The sequence below is a fragment of the Suillus fuscotomentosus genome, assembly GCF_016647785.1.
Source record: "Suillus fuscotomentosus strain FC203 chromosome Unknown F5891scaffold_25, whole genome shotgun sequence".
Lineage (NCBI taxonomy): Eukaryota > Fungi > Basidiomycota > Agaricomycetes > Boletales > Suillaceae > Suillus > Suillus fuscotomentosus.
In genome coordinates this window covers 465,308-482,255 of record NW_024539537.1, presented here as the reverse complement: position 1 = coordinate 482,255, position 16,948 = coordinate 465,308, and the positions used below count along the sequence as shown (strand labels likewise).

At 38.7% G+C, this 16,948-nt stretch overlaps 7 protein-coding genes across 7 annotated transcripts; 3 read left to right on the top strand and 4 right to left on the bottom strand.

Moving 5' to 3' along the window:
* Positions 1 to 487: 487 nt before the first annotated feature.
* Positions 488 to 1,219, bottom strand: F5891DRAFT_1188320 (uncharacterized protein; the record flags this gene model as incomplete). Its single annotated transcript, XM_041366983.1, has 1 exon — positions 488 to 1,219. One exon carries the CDS (start codon positions 1,217 to 1,219, stop codon positions 488 to 490), a length of 732 nt encoding a protein of 243 aa, XP_041226408.1.
* Positions 1,220 to 1,738: 519 nt separating this feature from the next.
* On the bottom strand, positions 1,739 to 3,016 carry F5891DRAFT_1188319 (uncharacterized protein; the record flags this gene model as incomplete). The annotated part of the gene is made up of 2 exons (XM_041366982.1): positions 1,739 to 2,367; positions 2,422 to 3,016. The coding sequence occupies 2 exons, from the start codon at positions 3,014 to 3,016 to the stop codon at positions 1,739 to 1,741; spliced, it is 1,224 nt and encodes a 407-aa protein (XP_041226407.1).
* A 280-nt stretch (positions 3,017 to 3,296) lies between these two features.
* F5891DRAFT_980044 (uncharacterized protein) lies at positions 3,297 to 4,377 on the top strand (the record flags this gene model as incomplete). The annotated part of the gene is made up of 6 exons (XM_041376962.1): positions 3,297 to 3,342; positions 3,399 to 3,459; positions 3,517 to 3,625; positions 3,686 to 3,850; positions 3,906 to 3,984; positions 4,175 to 4,377. 6 exons carry the CDS (start codon positions 3,297 to 3,299, stop codon positions 4,375 to 4,377), a joined length of 663 nt encoding a protein of 220 aa, XP_041226406.1.
* A 238-nt stretch (positions 4,378 to 4,615) lies between these two features.
* Positions 4,616 to 7,538, bottom strand: F5891DRAFT_980043 (uncharacterized protein; the record flags this gene model as incomplete). The annotated part of the gene is made up of 12 exons (XM_041376961.1): positions 4,616 to 4,666; positions 4,778 to 4,882; positions 4,932 to 4,997; positions 5,157 to 5,297; positions 5,341 to 5,907; positions 6,115 to 6,249; positions 6,332 to 6,365; positions 6,423 to 6,510; positions 6,565 to 6,779; positions 6,846 to 6,871; positions 6,921 to 7,141; positions 7,196 to 7,538. 12 exons carry the CDS (start codon positions 7,536 to 7,538, stop codon positions 4,616 to 4,618), a joined length of 1,992 nt encoding a protein of 663 aa, XP_041226405.1.
* Positions 7,539 to 9,898: 2,360 nt separating this feature from the next.
* On the top strand, positions 9,899 to 12,124 carry F5891DRAFT_980042 (uncharacterized protein; the record flags this gene model as incomplete). Its single annotated transcript, XM_041376960.1, has 6 exons — positions 9,899 to 10,141; positions 10,195 to 10,268; positions 10,359 to 10,482; positions 10,546 to 10,811; positions 10,863 to 11,013; positions 11,267 to 12,124. The coding sequence occupies 6 exons, from the start codon at positions 9,899 to 9,901 to the stop codon at positions 12,122 to 12,124; spliced, it is 1,716 nt and encodes a 571-aa protein (XP_041226404.1).
* Positions 12,125 to 14,227: 2,103 nt separating this feature from the next.
* Positions 14,228 to 14,817, top strand: F5891DRAFT_980041 (uncharacterized protein; the record flags this gene model as incomplete). The annotated part of the gene is made up of 2 exons (XM_041376959.1): positions 14,228 to 14,530; positions 14,749 to 14,817. 2 exons carry the CDS (start codon positions 14,228 to 14,230, stop codon positions 14,815 to 14,817), a joined length of 372 nt encoding a protein of 123 aa, XP_041226403.1.
* Positions 14,818 to 15,054: 237 nt separating this feature from the next.
* F5891DRAFT_980040 (uncharacterized protein) lies at positions 15,055 to 15,721 on the bottom strand (the record flags this gene model as incomplete). The annotated part of the gene is made up of 5 exons (XM_041376958.1): positions 15,055 to 15,117; positions 15,176 to 15,236; positions 15,297 to 15,370; positions 15,429 to 15,530; positions 15,581 to 15,721. 5 exons carry the CDS (start codon positions 15,719 to 15,721, stop codon positions 15,055 to 15,057), a joined length of 441 nt encoding a protein of 146 aa, XP_041226402.1.
* Between the last annotated feature and the right edge of the window lie 1,227 nt (positions 15,722 to 16,948).

The following is a 16,948-nucleotide window of genomic DNA, read 5'->3' as shown; positions in this document are numbered from 1 at the left end:
ACTGACCAGTGGGATTGAAGCTGATCCCTACATCCAAGTATAGTTCTCCATGATTTCTATCCATCATGTAATCCCAGTCCAAGTTTGTGAAGTTTTTTTTCAAAGCTTCATATAGAGAGTCATATCTGCCATCCTGGCCATCCTTGGTCCATAGTTTGATGCCTTTGCCTTCTAAGACAAAGAAGAAGGATCCATATGGTGCCAACATTGCTTGATCTTTGACTCTAGTTCTCATGCTTCTTTGAATCCTTTCGAATGCCACCTTGGAGACAGGAGTAGCCTTGGGTCTTTGGCTTCCAGGCTGACTAGATCCACATTTTCTTGATTTATATCTGATCTCATGCACAGTAGTATTTACATAGGGCAGAGAAGAATTTGGTGCCTTCTGAGATATAGAAGGCAGGACCACCTCATTCCAAAATAAATCAATAACATCAAGAGGAATCCTGGTGGCCTTGAGAGATGAGTTGGTCCGGTTGTGGATCATTCAGGAAAAGAATAGCAGAAGATTGGAGGCATAATTTGCTGTGCTCAACATTCCAAATGGCACATGAGGTATGGAGCTCAAAGGAACAGACTTGGTCCACCACTCTTTTCTTTCAGTACCATCTGGACCCTGGTCATCAGCACTTTGAGGAATGAGAATGTCTGTATAAATATGATTGTGCTTGTGAATGGGAGCTTGATGATCGATAACAGGTGCTAAGTAGATTCCTACGCTGAGGGCTGGGCAAAAGTCTGAAGTAACCCAGATGTAGCTATTAATGTCCACTGAAACAGTGATTTCATCAGGAACATCTATGTTCAGCTCTAGGTCCAATATGATTCTTTGACCTCCAATGGGATGAGCTCCATAAACAAATAGAGTCTCATATACTCCTTTCTTCTCTGAAGCTAGCCTTTGGGCATCTAGCAACATTTCAGATGCAGCCATGATCCTAACACCACTTGGAACTATTCTTCTCTCATTAGGAAACATGGAGCTTCTAGACAGACTATGGCCTTTTGCTCTCCAATGACCAACTTGCCAGCTGGGATCATATGTGTCAGATACCCCAATTCTCATCATGTAATCCAAGGTATCCACTGAAGGGCCCAACCAAAACATCTGAGAGAAGCTAGGCAGAATTCTGTAGCCATAGTCTTTGAAAAGCATTGCAGATCCTAATCCACTAATCCATGCACTTCTTGATGAAGACCATATTTCTCCAGCATCCATGATAGGCTGCATGGACTCTAGAGTAGGTCCACCCAAATATTAATCAAATGTTCCATCAAAAGGCTGCCATTTGAATGGCATAGTGGTAGTATCGCGAAAGTGAGTGCCGTTGGTCAAGGAGTGAAAATCCAAAAGCTGCTTCAGATTTTGTATCATCTGGCTGCTCAGGATCAGATGTATGATAGGATTATTATCTTCAGGATCAGGATCCTCTGGTGTTGGATCATCTAATGTGATGGTTGCTAGAGCTTGAGTTTGAACTAGTTTTGGTCTACAGTTGGGGCAGTTATATAGCATAGTAGCAAGTTGAGTGACAATAGCCTGGTGACCATGGGCCATCTGCTGGGGTTGTTGTAATCTGGTTGCCAAGACTTCTGGAGAGATATGATCTATATGGTCCCAATCATTTGGAAGACTGGTTCCAAGATAGAGATAATGGCTCCACTGGCGTCTGCAGCTGAGTTTTACCATTTCCAAGATTCTAAGACAGATGGTGTGTCCACATGGTATAACTGGTAGCTACAAACTTCCATCAAGATGATAGCTGAGTCCTTCCTCCAGAAAATGCTCTAATATAGCACATGAGATTGCACCACAATCACAGTTCTGTGCATGCTGCAGATAGAATCTGGAGTATTCATGAACAAGAACAGCAGCAACATCTCCATGAGGCCAGCCATGCAGCATAGCCAAATTTTTCCAATATGATGGACCATACAATTTCTCCCAGTTGCTGTGTGAATTGATTGCAGATGGTGTCATGGAAGTGATGTGGTGTCCTAGAATGTAGGCAGTTTGGCGGCTATAGTCAAAGATGGCCACCCAGTGATGTTGAGATATGGTCAAGATGAAACCAACTTGACTTGAAGGATGTTCTTGAGAAGAAGGCAAGAAGTGTCTATGTTGAAAAGTTTGGATCTCCTTTAAGTTTGGCATTCTCTCCATATTGTTGACCAGTAGAGGAGCCACAGCCACCATATCAGCATATTTCAGAGGACCTTGGCCATGCTTGGGATACCACTTGGTCATGAGAAAAAAATTAAGAACTGCATTTCCAATATGCATTTGAGGATTCAATGTATGAAGCTGTTCCAGAGCAGAAAGCCATATGGTGGGACGTGTCAGATTCAACATGGGGTTGACATTCACTGTTTCATCTAGTTAGAGAGGAATCCAGCTTAATATTTTTTAATATCATTCACCTGGTGATTCAACATCATCTGGAACCTCTGAAATTGCAGCTGAATCATCAGCATGGAAAGATCTCATCCATATAGGACTACATTCTTCTGCACTTCCAGGTTGATAGTCATCAAATGGACCATCATCATCTGATTGTGACAGTAAATCTTCCATCTCAGACAATGATCTATGTCTTTGAATATATTCCTCCAAAATATCTGATAAATCATCATATATCAGATGATGATGCTGACTGGCTTCAGAATCAGAACTATCAACATCATTCAAACATCTTTTGGAAGCTGATCTGACAGGGTCTCCTTTGTTATGGCCTATGTCAGATAGCATTTCTGAGCTGTCCTCTGATGATAGCTGCAACTGAAGCCATGAGCTTTGAGGTAGGTCCTCTGAATTTGATGCAGAAGATTGGCTAATCTGGAAGATTTGAAAGTTCACATTATCTTCACATAATGCTGTTGGTTGGTTTTCATGTATGCATGAAGTGGAAGTGGAATTTCTTTTATCAGAGGTTTGTTGGGGATCAGAATCAGAGGATAGCTGCATATCCAGCCATCTGGAATTATGCTGCATTGAAGATGATGAGGATTTAGGCATGACAGCTGTTAAGATTGATAAATTAATTCTTAGCATGTTAAACAAAATCCTACCCAGTAAGAATTTGAGCTAGTCTGCAACTTGGTGTAGAATTGAGGCAGATGGATTAAACAAGGAATAAAGTGGAATGTTTAGAATTTGATTGATTTGAATATGACTTGTATAAGATTCTATAAGCAATTTGTTTCTATTTGCATATTCTAAAACAGTGCATGCTAGATACTCTTACAGTCTGACTCCAAATTCAGAAGATTTTAATATATCAACACTACCCAAAGGCATGACACAAAAGAAATTCAATGAATTGCCTACCACAAGAGCAATTGGTGAGTCTGTTTGTGTTCTTTAAATATTTTGCTCTGAGCCAAAGCAAATCATCTAGTGTATTCTATTGTATCAGATGAAGGAGTGGTGTCAAAAATTGAGTATAAGGTTGGACAAAGGTATGTTTTTTTTGAAACAATAATCAGTCTTATTGAGCTGATTTTTATTGACTCCAGTGTGTCAGTATATGCTCCCAAAAAAGGACAAAGAGAAGTGGATGACAATGATTTATGGTATGGAATCATTGAGTGTCTCTGTGTGGACAAACGTCCAAAAGCTTTGCAAGTGTGTTTTTTCAAAATATGCACTCATTTTATGTGTAAATGTGTTATTTTTTTTTTGCAGCCTTTTTGGGTCAAAATACGCTGGTATTGGTCCAAAGATCTTCAAGAACAGTCTTTTAAATCAGCTTCTCAGTCTGATTCCAGATTCTTTGACATGAGAACCAATGAGCTTTTGCAATCAGATCTCACCCAATGGTCTGAAGCCTCAATATTAGCTGGTCAGAATGTTCTCCTTCTTTTAATTAGTTAATCTCATATATTTATTTATTTTGCACTTTAAGACACCATCAAGGTGGTCAAGTTTAATGAGAAGTCAGGATCTCAAAGACCTTGGAGTCCTGATGCTCTATACACCTGTTGGTATGCATCCTCCTTGCCTCCTAAACTACAGGTCTATCATCATCCCCAAGTCTCCTTCAGATATATTAATCTCATTTATCTGCATCTGGTTGTTCTAGGATAATCTAATTAGCCTGTCATGCATCTCAATCTGCAACAAGCCTTTTAGTCCTAACAAAGAGACTCAAAGATTTTGCTTGAATTGCAACAGGTGGTATCATACAAGATGTCTTCAAGTCCTTTCACCACCAGAGTCTATCAGATCCAGACTTCCTTCTACTCAAGTCCATCCTGACTTCACTGATGAACTATTCAAAGCACTTTTCTGCTGTCCAATTGAAAGAGGAATTACAGCTGGAGTATCTGGAAATGGATGGGCTATGTGTCAGATCAGGAGATGGTACAGCCAGTTGATCATTAAAGGTCATCCTTTGCCTCATGACTGGATTATACATTTGGATCAGATTGATACTAGATGGATCATTCCTACAAAACAGTTGGCTATCACCATCTATTATCAATGTCCCACTTGTTTAACATTCTGGTTATAAATCATAAAATACAAAATAGTGCTTTTTTATAAAGTCAATAAAAATATTTTGACTTACCTACATCTGCTAGAGGGGTTTAATATGGTTCTAGTACTCACTAGTTAGCCTTCTGCTGATACCCTGATTCTGACAGACTGCACTTTTTGCCAGCACTATTTGAGTATGAGTGTTAAAAACTTAGAGATTTTCATAGAGCCATGAAGTTAAAAAATACTAACTAACTTATTACACTAAGACTTCATTTCTAAGAGTACAAATAGTACTTTGAACCCAATTTTAGGTTCTTTAGAAAGCTTGACTGTATCTTTCTGGGTTTTCATCCAGTAGACATATCGGACTATGATATCCATATCAGTCTTGATTTGCTTCTGCAGAAAGCTTAATGCAATCAAGTATTATTATGCAAATATGACATACTTGGACATCCTTGGCTGTCATTGCCTTCCTAATTTGCTGCTTGATATTGTTTTGTAGTTCATCTGACTGAGTCCATTCATGTCCAAGACATGAAAAGAATTTAAGAAACTATAGTGATATGCTCTTAGTCTGAGGTGATGCTCTCAATTAAGAACTTATCTTCTCATTCCACATCAAACTCTTAGACTCAGATAAAGCTTGTGCTTTTTGACATGCTTTAGCCACCTTTGATATGTTTGCAGGCAGTGTCAAGGTGGTCATAGACTTGATGCTAGGACTAGGATCAGCTGTGGATGATTCATCTGAGATCACCATCTTTCTCTTTTCCTTCTCTTTTCTGGTCTGAATCTGAGATATAGACTTTGGCTGCATTTGTTGTTGTTGATATCAAACAGAAGAAGAAACTCACTGGTATTTCATGATTCCTTTGAGAAGACTGGATAAATTCAGACAGATCCTTGGATTTTCCTTTTCCTTTGCTTTTTGCTTTTGTTTTGCCTTGGGATTTGAGTGCATTGGGTACAAAGGTGACTGAATCATAGACAAATTTCTCATCAAGGCTTTTGGTGAAAATTAGAGTGCCCTTGGATGTTTTGCTGGTGATCAATGATGTTTGAGCAGATTCTTCCTGGCTAGACAAAGATGAAGAAGGAATAAAGAGTGATTCCTTATCCTCCATCACAGGCAAGGAAAGAGAAGAGTCAACTTGTATCGGTAAATCATCTTTAGATAAAGATGAAGAAACAGGTGAAACAGATGTAGTTTGATCAAATTCTTCTGAACAGTTTAGACTGACTATTGGTGAAGAAAATATAACATCCTCTGATATCTCTAAAGAGATATCCCTAGAATTAGATGTTGAGGTGTTTTGAAATATGACGTTGATGTCCATAGCTTGGTCTATGACCTCATCATATAATGAAGATTCTGACTCTTTATTGGGTACCATGCAGGTATCTAAAGAATAATCCCAAGGCTTTGTATAATCAGAAAAAGATGATGGTTCATCATCAAATCTGAAGCTATTGAATTATAACTTCATCATATGAACTGGTGCCACAGCAGTCTCTGCAATTTTTGATTGCATCTGCTCTTCTTGGGATAAATCACTAAGTCCTCTAGTAGACTGCAATCCCTTAATGAGTTTTGAGTATAATACTTGTTCTTCAAAATAGTTACTTACTGTTGATAGTAATAATGATTTTCCAAATTTTGGATGGAACTTTTTGCAGAATAATTTGGATAGATCCAGAGCAGGTACATCATTCTCTATAGGTCTTGTCTTTGAAGAGTTAGATGCTGCCCTCAAATCTGTTTGCTAAAATTATCATATCAATGATCAGCCAATATGATTAACAAGATAAGATGTATCACAACTTGAATATATAAAAAATAAGCACCTGATTCAATGATAGTTGATCTGACTTGAGTGTCCTATATATTTAGAATATTGTCAGAACTCTGTTATGAAAATTACTCAAAATTGCTAACCTCTGATTCAAAGTTTCAGCTCTTTTGAAAGCTGAAGACATGTCTGATTGAATAGTCTCTGTTCTTGAAATATCATCTCTCATGTCCTCTATTTAGATCAAATTAATAATAGTTATGTTTGTATCAGAGAATATTAACTGACCTTGAACAACTTCAGGAAGGGATCTCTCTGAAATTGCATCATCATTTTGTGACAAAAATGATGATCTAGCTGAATTTTTGCTACGGAGTTTCATAGGAGATTTAGGTAGTGATTGAAGTTCCATGATAGTGCTATTGAGCACTCCTTTTGGACGGCCTCTTCCCTTCTTCACTGGCTTCTCACATCCATTATTCTTAACAATATCTACAGATGATCTGAATGATTAGAATTACAAGATTAGTTTTTTTAGGTTTGGATCAATGATTTCAATGATAACTTACTCAAGCACCTCCAGTACAGACTTATCCTAAAAAAACTCAATAAGTGGTTATAGTATAAATAAAACAAATGCTTACTGCAGAACTTCTATCTTGGATTTTCTGTTTAATCTGAACCATCATATTAATGATGCCTTTGCACCACATTTCAGAGCAAGACCCAGAAGACTCCGTGTTAGGCTCCAGTGCAATCTTGGCATTTATGGCTTCAAATATGGCAGTCTGGTATTCTGCAGGATGCTCTGGAAGTCTTCCCCATAATCCAGGAATCTCTTGATTATTTGCCCAACTATGCCAATCTTTTAGAGGTAGATTAGTCTTCTCTCTAATTCATAAAAAAAATACAAACTTACTGTATGTCTGAGGATCATCCAGGTGCACATTCATCATATGAGGTTTGTGTTGAGGATTTACAGATCCACAGTAATACATGTAGGCCAGAAAAGAGTTCAAAACAGGTGACATCCACTGCATATTCTTTACTCCAGGCTGGTGAAACCTAAATTCATTCTGGACCTCCTGAATGAACTCCTTCCTTATTTTGCTGAGCACCAAGAGTTCCCTTCCAAAAGCCTCATATTTGAGCTGTAAGATGTCCCAATGAGATGAAGGCCCTAGGTGCTGCAGCAGTTCTTGCAGACAAATGATGATGTGATTGAGAAATCTGAGGCCATTCTTGTAATAAGCAGGGATCATGACAATAAGTTCATGTCTGTGGAATAGCTCATAAGTTCTGGTGTTTGGTATGAATTTTCCAAGATGATAACTAGAAATGACAGATAAGTTTAAATGAGTAGGACTTGAATCATGCCACCACTTGTCAAAGTGTTGGAGATGGAAATGATGTTAGACAGCCATCAAGTTATAGTAGGGAACAGAAGAATTAAGCAAACAAGCTAAAAAATTGTAGAATCTGTAGAATGACTAACACTTCCCTTATGTAGATGGTTAATCATGAAATAAATACAAAGTCAAAATATAATCCACAATGACTTCAAAGGCTTAATAAAAAAAATAGCCACTGGTTAGTTTTCATGATATTATATACAGTAAAATATGACTAATTGATGGCATAGTTCTAATCAGATATCTGCAAACTCTGTAGTTAAGTCTAAAATTCTGCTCCATTCTTGAATCCTAATGTCACGGTCAGGCAGAATCATATCAGTTCTGCTATGGCCATATTTTCTGTGAGATTCTTCAGGCTCCACCATGATTGAATCAAGATTAGGCAATGAATGAGCAAGGAATGCTGCCACAGTAAAAGAACTGTGAGAAGGTGAGAATCCAACCTGCAATGTAGTGATCAGGTTATTGGTATCACCATATTCAATCTTGTGGTGTCCTAAGCTGCAGTAAAACAGCAGACCAAGTGTCTCTAGATGAAGGCAGTAGTGCAGAACAAGTGATATTCCCCATAGAGTGGCTCTTAGAGGTTCCTCCCAAAGTTATCTTGTGCCTAACAAGAGACATTGAAGATAAGGCAAGCTGAGGGCCAAATTCCTCAAGGCATCATCATCAATTCTACAAGTTCCCAAGTCCTCCAGCTCCAGAGCAGTCAAATAGACCAGTCTGTGCAAAGCAGCTAATCTATTTCTTGGAATCTAAATACTTTCTTCATCCAATACAAAAAAATTCTTGTCCCATGGCATCTGTAATCTGAAAGCTGCCAGATTCTCCTAAGCTAGGAATTCATCATCATCATCATCATTGATTGGTGCAAGTGATGTGAGAGTATTAAAGAAATGCAGAATGACATCTGCTGAGCAATATTCTTGGTGAATGTTGATGCTGAGACCTTGGCAAGTGATGAGATGATTGGACAAGAGGGATAGGAGAGCTGGAAACCCAGTATTTACAGAGATAGATTCTGTATGTGGATTGGGTTCTACATGGATATTTAGAACCTGGGTCTGAATATGATGGTCAGGAATAGTATTGCTCTCCTTCATGATTGATAATCCAGGAATGATGACAAGAGTCAGGCTAGTAAGCTGGTGAAGACATGCCAAGGATGTTATGACCATGGGTTGGGTGTAGGATAAGGTGAGGCAGTGCATAGAGGTACAACTGACAAGAGAGTTTAAGATGGTGGTTGTATGACATGAGTCAAAGATGTAGACCAAGGTATGCAGATGAGGCAGCAGGTGTTGCACATCAGGAGATAAGAGCATATGAGGTGATAGTATAAGAGTCTGCAGTCCTGGAAGCAGAAACTTGTCCAGGTATTGGATTAAACAGTCATTTCTATCTTTCAATTCCACATAATTAAGATGTGGCAAAAGGAAGCCAGCAGATCCATGCAGGGTCAACATAGTTTGAAAAACATGTTTGTATTGAGACCTCAGTGCTTTTTTGTCAGCACAGATGGCTCTGACCCTTTGTGCATATAGATGAAATCTTTTTAAATCAGATTGCTTTGGAGTCTTATGAAATCTCTATATCAAGTATAAGGCATAAGTCTCTGATAGCTTCACAAAATGTATTAGGTGGCTTACCAACTTCCATGCTCCATTTGAATTCCTATGGCGTTGAATAAGATCATTTGGAAGGAGATCAATGAGAGGTTCCACAGAAGGTAGTTTCTTCCATAGAAGTAGGACAGGCTCAGAGATGGTTGAAGATGTTGTGGCCAGTACAGCAAAAGCACCAAGCCTGCCAGAACCTTCTTCGGTGATAAGGGTATAGAGCAGAGATTTCACACATTAGCAGACATTCAAATAAAGTTATCATTGCTATTCTAAAGATCATCGACTAAGTTTTAAAGCATTGGCCATGTTTTACAATATGATAGGCTAAGTATGTATCATAGTCAAACACTAACTTGGAACCAGAGATTCATATCATAACCAATCATCCACTAGAGCTTCTTTCATTTATATGATAAGACACTACCATATTATGTTCAGAGCCTCAGACCTCATGTCCAGATTTGCAGATGTCCAAACTTGGATTCTTAGTCAGCAGATATACTAGATTTTATTAAACCGTGGGTTGCATGTAGCCATACATTATTTATCTCAGTCCACTTTGTTATTTTCAAGGCTTCCTCAATCATGCCAGATATTGATCCACTAGCTTTTTCATCTTCTCTGAACCAGGATGGGATCAAGCAAGAAACAAAAACAGAAGATGTGATACTTCCCTTCCCACAAGCATCCAGCATAGCATTAAACAGACCACTCCGATTATCATCACGCTATATAGGAGGCATTGAGCTCATAGATGAAGACCTTGATTGCCTGCAAAATCAACACCAGAAGATTAATAGAACAGTCATGAATGCATATGCCAATCTGGTATCTATTGAACAGCACAGCATTTTGACTACAGCTGGATATATCTTGATCAGTTCACTGGTCCCCCACTTGATACATGGAAAAACTTCATGTGGAACAACTCTAGAAAACATTATTTCTGTGGTCAGTATGTTTTTTTAAGCAGATATTTATATTAAACTAGATCTTGTTTCAACTTCTTGGACTTAGATAACCAAAAAAAAATGCTTGACTCCAGATGTTGGGCTTTTCCTCTATGTGAAGGCAGTCCCTCTCACTGGGTCCTGGGTTGGGTGGACTGGTCAGCTCATGAAATAGGTTTCTTTGATAGCTTGGAAATCCATCCTACTTGGGCTCAAAAAGTCAGTAGAATTTTTAATCCACCTATAATATCTAGGTATCTGATATCATAATTTTGCTATCAGAATTTGCAGCATGCTGCTGCTGGCCTAGAGCATTGGCTGAAATATGAAACATATCCAGAGATCAAATCACTTAAACACAGATTCAAAGACTGGAAGATTGTTCATCATACTTCACCAGATGATCAAAAACAAAAAGATAGCTGGTCTTGTGGTCTATTTATCATGATGGCCATGGATGGACTCTCAAATCTGAATTTCTCACATGTACACCGATACAACTTGGAAATCACAAAAGCATCTGCATTAAAGACTATCATGAAAGTCAGGTAATTCTGACAGCTCAACTGTAGTAATTCTGGATGAATATGCTGATCCAGGAGCTTTAGCCCAGTCATGCAGCAGCGCCGTTTTAGAAAACAATGTGTTCCACCTTCATCAGTTGATCATGCTCAATCTTCTTCATCTATTATTAATATCGCCCAAAACAATTTTGTCTCAAAAACTTCTGGAGGTAAAGAGGTTCAGAAGGTGTTGGATATCATCTTACATGCTAAAAATCTGATTGTCATTTGTGGTATGATCAAGTTCATCTTTTAAAAGTTTTATGCTTAAGAAACTCTACTTCATTGCACACTCTCTATAGGTCCAGGGGTATCTGTTCCTGCTGCATCTGAATTTCCAGTTCATTCTTTTGAATTACTGCTTCCCATAATATGACAGGTGCATAATATAAAGGTTCTAGATGTCTTTGAGAACATCTTATATATTACTTTCTTTGCAGGAACCCATCAAGTCATTATTAGTGTTCCAGACTATGATGCACCATCTAAAGAGAGCACCTATCAAAAACCTACTTTATCAGGCTATTCACTCTTTGGACCGCCGTGGCAATATTTTGAGGGTCTACACTCAAAATATTGATGCCATGGAAAAAACCACTGGACTGCTGTCCTTTGGAGTTCCCAACTCATTTCAGATAGGGACACCTGATTGTCCAAGATGCATCCCATTGCTAGGACATCTGGACCAAATGTCTTGCACTTCTTGTGACAATGTGACACCATCAGCCATATTTTTGGATCAGTCTCTCTCAGATGAACTTCCTATATGCACTGACTGTCCAACATTCACCCATAGTTTTGGACATCATGACATTAGATATCCAAATATTGTGGTTTGTTCAGAGGAGCAGCCAAATTTGAATTCAGTTCTAGCTCATGATGAGAATCTTGTGGATGTAGTGTTAGCTGTGGGTGTTCATCCTATTCCTCACTCCAACCTTCCTGGTATCACAAAACAAATCACCCAAGCTGCACATTCCAGAGCTCAGGAAGGAATTCCTACATCTATCCTGCTGAATCTGGATACATCTGCTTTGGAGAGAACTGGAATTCAAGATCTCTTCCAAGTATCCTTGGCCCTAGACTTGCAAGAGTTTTTTGGAAGCATTATTCTTGCTGCCTATCAAGATGCCACCTATAATCCTGCCAGCAATACTATGCTGATACCCAAGAGCCTGATGCTTAATGAGGAAGAAAAGGAAGAAGAAGGTGATGGTGATGGTGATGATGAGGATGATGATGGTAATAACCACAAATTATTGCTGACTCTGACACCTTGGTATTTTCCTGATTTTTAGCTATGTAGCTTAGAGCAGATTCGTTTTACTGTAGCATTTGTGATTTTCCACCAGTTCATAGTATTATGTTGATGTATTTTGTGTTCATGATTGTAAACTAAATACTTTAAGAATTGATGTTGCCTGTTACAATCTTCAATTGTCAACAGAAATCAGTACATTGCAAATTATTCTCTTTAATGTGAAAAGGCTGCATCAACCACCAATGTAGAGGATGATAATGATTGTAGCTAGTTTTAGTTTTAGTTATAGTTATAGGGTTTGCCTTGCAATGCATTTGATCATCTCAAAATCATACTGAGTTTTGCTCAAGTTCAAAGTAAACTAATCACTATAACAAATTCCCAGAAATGAATCATATCTGTCTATCAACCTTGGGAGTTGAATTACATCAGTAGTTAGGATTCTGATTGCTCATACTAGACCAATTTTATGAAATTCTGTCCTTATTACAGTATTTGTAGTGACAGTGCCTTTGACATATGGAACTTCATTAGAAGCTATTTCAACAGTTGTCTCTTCAGTTATGAAGGCTCAGAATCTGATTGTTATATGTAATCAGTTTGATTCTTTCACATCTCAGTGCATCTATCTTAAATCATAGAATGTATAGGAGCAGGAGTTTCAGTCTCAGCAGGTACCTTTGTTCTTCATAAGGACTATCCATTCATCTACAACTAGTGATCATCAATATCATCAATCTTCCAAATCAATTATTTCCCATTATTTTCAAGGTCACAAAAGATGATACACTAAGTGTTAAAATTCTAAGAATTTTTTATAAGACACTAGATATAGTGAGTATGCCAGTGAGGGGTCAACTGCAGATAGTGATTACAAACATTACCAATCGTCTAAATCAACTGCTTCCCACTATTTTCCAAGTCATAGAAGATGATGTACCAAGTTATGTACTGAGAGTAATATTTTATAAGATACTAAATATGATAGATATGCTAGTAGGGGATCAACTACAGCCAGTAATCACCAATATTACCAATCTTCCAAATCAACTGCTTCCCACTATTTTTAAGGCTACAGAAGATGATTCACCAAGTTATAAACTTCCAGGAATTTTTTATGAGGTACTAGATATGGTGGGTATGCTGGTGAGGGGTCAACTGCAAATAGTGATTACCTGCATCACTGATCATCTGAGCAACATGCTTCCCAATACTTTCAAGGTCATAGAAAATAATACACCAAGTTATGAACTGCAAGTAATATTTTATGAGGTAGACATGGTGGATATACTAGTAAGGAGTCAACCACAATCAGTGATGACCAACATCACCAATCATTTGAAAAAAATGCTTCCCACTATTTTTCAGGTCATGGAAGATGATGTACCAAGTTATGTACCATAAGTGATTTTTTATGAAATACTAGATATGATAAATATGCTAGTAGGGAATCAACTATAACCAGTGATCACCAACATCACCAATCTTCCAAATTATCTGCTTTCCACTATTTTCAAAGTCACAGAAGATGATGCACCAGGTTGCAAACTACTAGGGATTTTTTATGAGGTATCAATGGTGATCATCTGCATCACTGATTATCTGAGCAACATACTTTCCATCATTTTAAAGTCACAGAAGATGATGCACCAAGTTGTAAACTGCTAGCAATTTTTTATGAACTACTAGAGATGGTGGATGTGATGGTGAGAGGTCAGCTACAACCAATGATCACCAACATCACTAATTATTTGAATAAAATGCTTTCCATCATTCTTAAGCCTACAAAAGATAATTCAACAAGTTATAAACTGCTAGAAAATTTTTATGAGGTACTAGATATAGTGGATATGCTAGTGAAAGGTCAGCTACAACTAGTAATCACCAACATCACCAATCTTTCAAATCAACTGCTTCCCACTATTCTTAAGGCTACAGAAGATAATTCACCAAGTTATAAACTTCCAGTAATTTTTTATGAGATACTAGATATGGTGAGTATGCTAAGGAGAGGTCAACTGCAAATAGTAATCACCTGCATTACTGATCATCTGAGCAACATGCTTCCTACTATTTTCAAGGTCACAGAAGATGATACACCAAGTTATGAACTGCCAGTAATTTTTATGAGGTACTAGACATGGTGGATATGCTAGTAAGGGGTCAACTATACCTAGTGATCACTAACATCACCAATCATTTGTACAACATGCTTCCCATCATTCTTAAGGTCACAGAAGATGATGCACTTAGTTACAAACTACCAGCAATTTTTTATGAGGTACCAGACATGGTGGATATGCTAGTAAGGGGTCAACTAAAACCAGTGATCACCAACATCACCAATTATCTAAATCAACTGCTTTCCATCATTTTCAAGATCACAGAAGATGATGCACCAAGTTATAAACTACTCAGAATTTTTTATGAGGTATCAGACTTGGTAAGTATCGTAGATGTCAATTTTCTATTACCATTAGTCTCTAACATCATCAACCATCAAGCAAAGCTTCTTCCTATTATTTCTAAGGTCATAGAATTCAATGGACTAAGATTTGGAGCATTAGCAATTTTTTTTAAGGTTGTAGCCCATCTTCTCCTCCTCCCCTAGTATACAGCATATTAATATTTTGTAATATTGGCTGGAAATCATGTGTTTAGAACACTACAGGGCACATACAGTTGTTTGTGAAAAATGCCAGGTGTTTCAATTGGGTTACACCATCTTAATATGGTAATACAGTAACATGAGATGATACTCAATAAAATGAGCATAACTGATGTTCCTGACCACCAAATTCTTTAAAACATAGTGCAATGGAATCCCAGTGATCCATTTCATCAGATAGGACACCAAAAACAACAGGAAAAAGTGTGATAATATATATAATATACAGCCATAGGGTGTATAAAGGAGATACTGGACTGTTGTAAAGCTCTTTGGGTGAATCCAGCCCAAAACTTCACTTAGACCTCCTGGAACATCCACATCTGCTTTGGGTCACTCTCGTCCAAGACAGCAAGCTTGATCTACCAAATACAAATCATGAGTTATTCTGTCCGTTGCATAACGAGCTTGGAACCGTACCTGGGTGTAATTGTGGTTGTTTGGAAGGACGCATGTGAAATTTGTGTCCGGGACTTTGATGCTGTGCATAGGTAAGTGACCTGTAGAATGATGGTCCACAGTTCTCAGCCGCATCACTCACAAGTACTTCCCAGAGTCACCTTGTTTGACCAACAGCCACTTCATGGAGAAGTGACTGCCTTCAAGACCTTGGTTCTGTAAATTCAAAGACACGTCACAGCAGTACATCGCAGGAGCAAATATCATCTCTTACAAGAAGCGCTGTCTCAACCCTCAGGTAGTTTCCATTTCCGTTGTTGGTCAAATGAACTGTGATGTTGCCTTCCGCGTCCGTCTTGAGGACTTCAACATACCACTGCCCCGATCGTTAGCCTGGATGATCTGAACCAAGGAATGAACACTGACACGCTGATGGAGGTTCGTTCCCACCCTGTTGAAGACATAGCCCACGACAGGAGTGCCGTCGGCTTGTCCGCCCTCTTTCAAGTCCACGACCTGGTTGGAATACTCCACGTTAAAGATGGCGCAAGTGCTGCTAGAAACCATGATGATAAGATGTGTTATGTAGCTTGAGGGTTGGGAGTTGCTTCAAGTGATGAAACTGAGGAGGTCGCCATCGAATACGACGACCTTTATATACTGGGGGATCATCATGAGTTCAAGCTCAGTCAAAACTCAAGATGGACATCCACGTATCACAAAAACTCATCTGGCATCCATACCAGCATCAAGTCGGTTATTCCTCAAATCCGGAGTCTACTCGCATTTCAGGAATCTCCTAGATACCATGGATCTTGTACCTCCAATTTGATTTGTCCATTTCCAGTAGTTTATTACCTTGCTTATTTTCAGGCCACTTTCTTTGTTCAAGGAAAGTAGTTTCTCATTCAATAACAAGCACCCTGACTCGTTCAAAACACGGGATCACATGCAGATACTACTATGCAAACTCATCTGAATCTTCATGTCTGCTTATTGCTCGAGAAAAGTAAAAAATCAGCAAGGTAAAAAAAACTATTGGAAATGGACATATCAAATTGGAGGTACGAGATCCATGTCGTCTAGGAGATGTCTGAAATGCGAGTGGACTCCGTATTTGAGGAATAACTGACCCGGCGCTGGTATGGATGCCAGACGAGTTTTTGTAATATGTGGATGTCCAACTTGAGTTTTGACTGACCTTGATCAAATTGGAGGTATGAGATCCATGTTATCTAGGAGATGTCTGAAATGCGAGTGGACTCCGGATTTGAGGAATAACCGACCCGGCGCTGGTATGGGATGCCAGACAAGTTTTTGTAATATGTGGATGTCCAACTTGAGTTTTGACTGACCTTGATCAAATTGGAGGTACGAGATCCATGTTATCTAGGAGATGTCTGAAATGCGAGTGGACTCCGGATTTGAGGAATAACCGACCCGGCGCTGGTATGGATGCCAGATGAGTTTTTGTAGTACATGCATCATGTGCATATCCCTGTGAGTCGTGACCGAGCTAGTGTACTTAGCATTGAATAAGAAATTGCTTTCCGTGATGCAAAAGTAGTTGGCGCAAACCATGCCAGGCATCGACAGCAACATCATCAATGCCAGCGGAAGTCACCTCCACAGCCTGTACTGCATCTGCCATGAGCTTGGAGTGTAGTAAAACTGAGGGGACTTGTGAAAAAAACGAATGACATGGCTGCAAGTACTATTACATTATTGTTCCTCCTCCTGCTATTTCTGCATTTTTGTCTTCCTCTCACTTACATTCATCCTGTCATTGTCGCA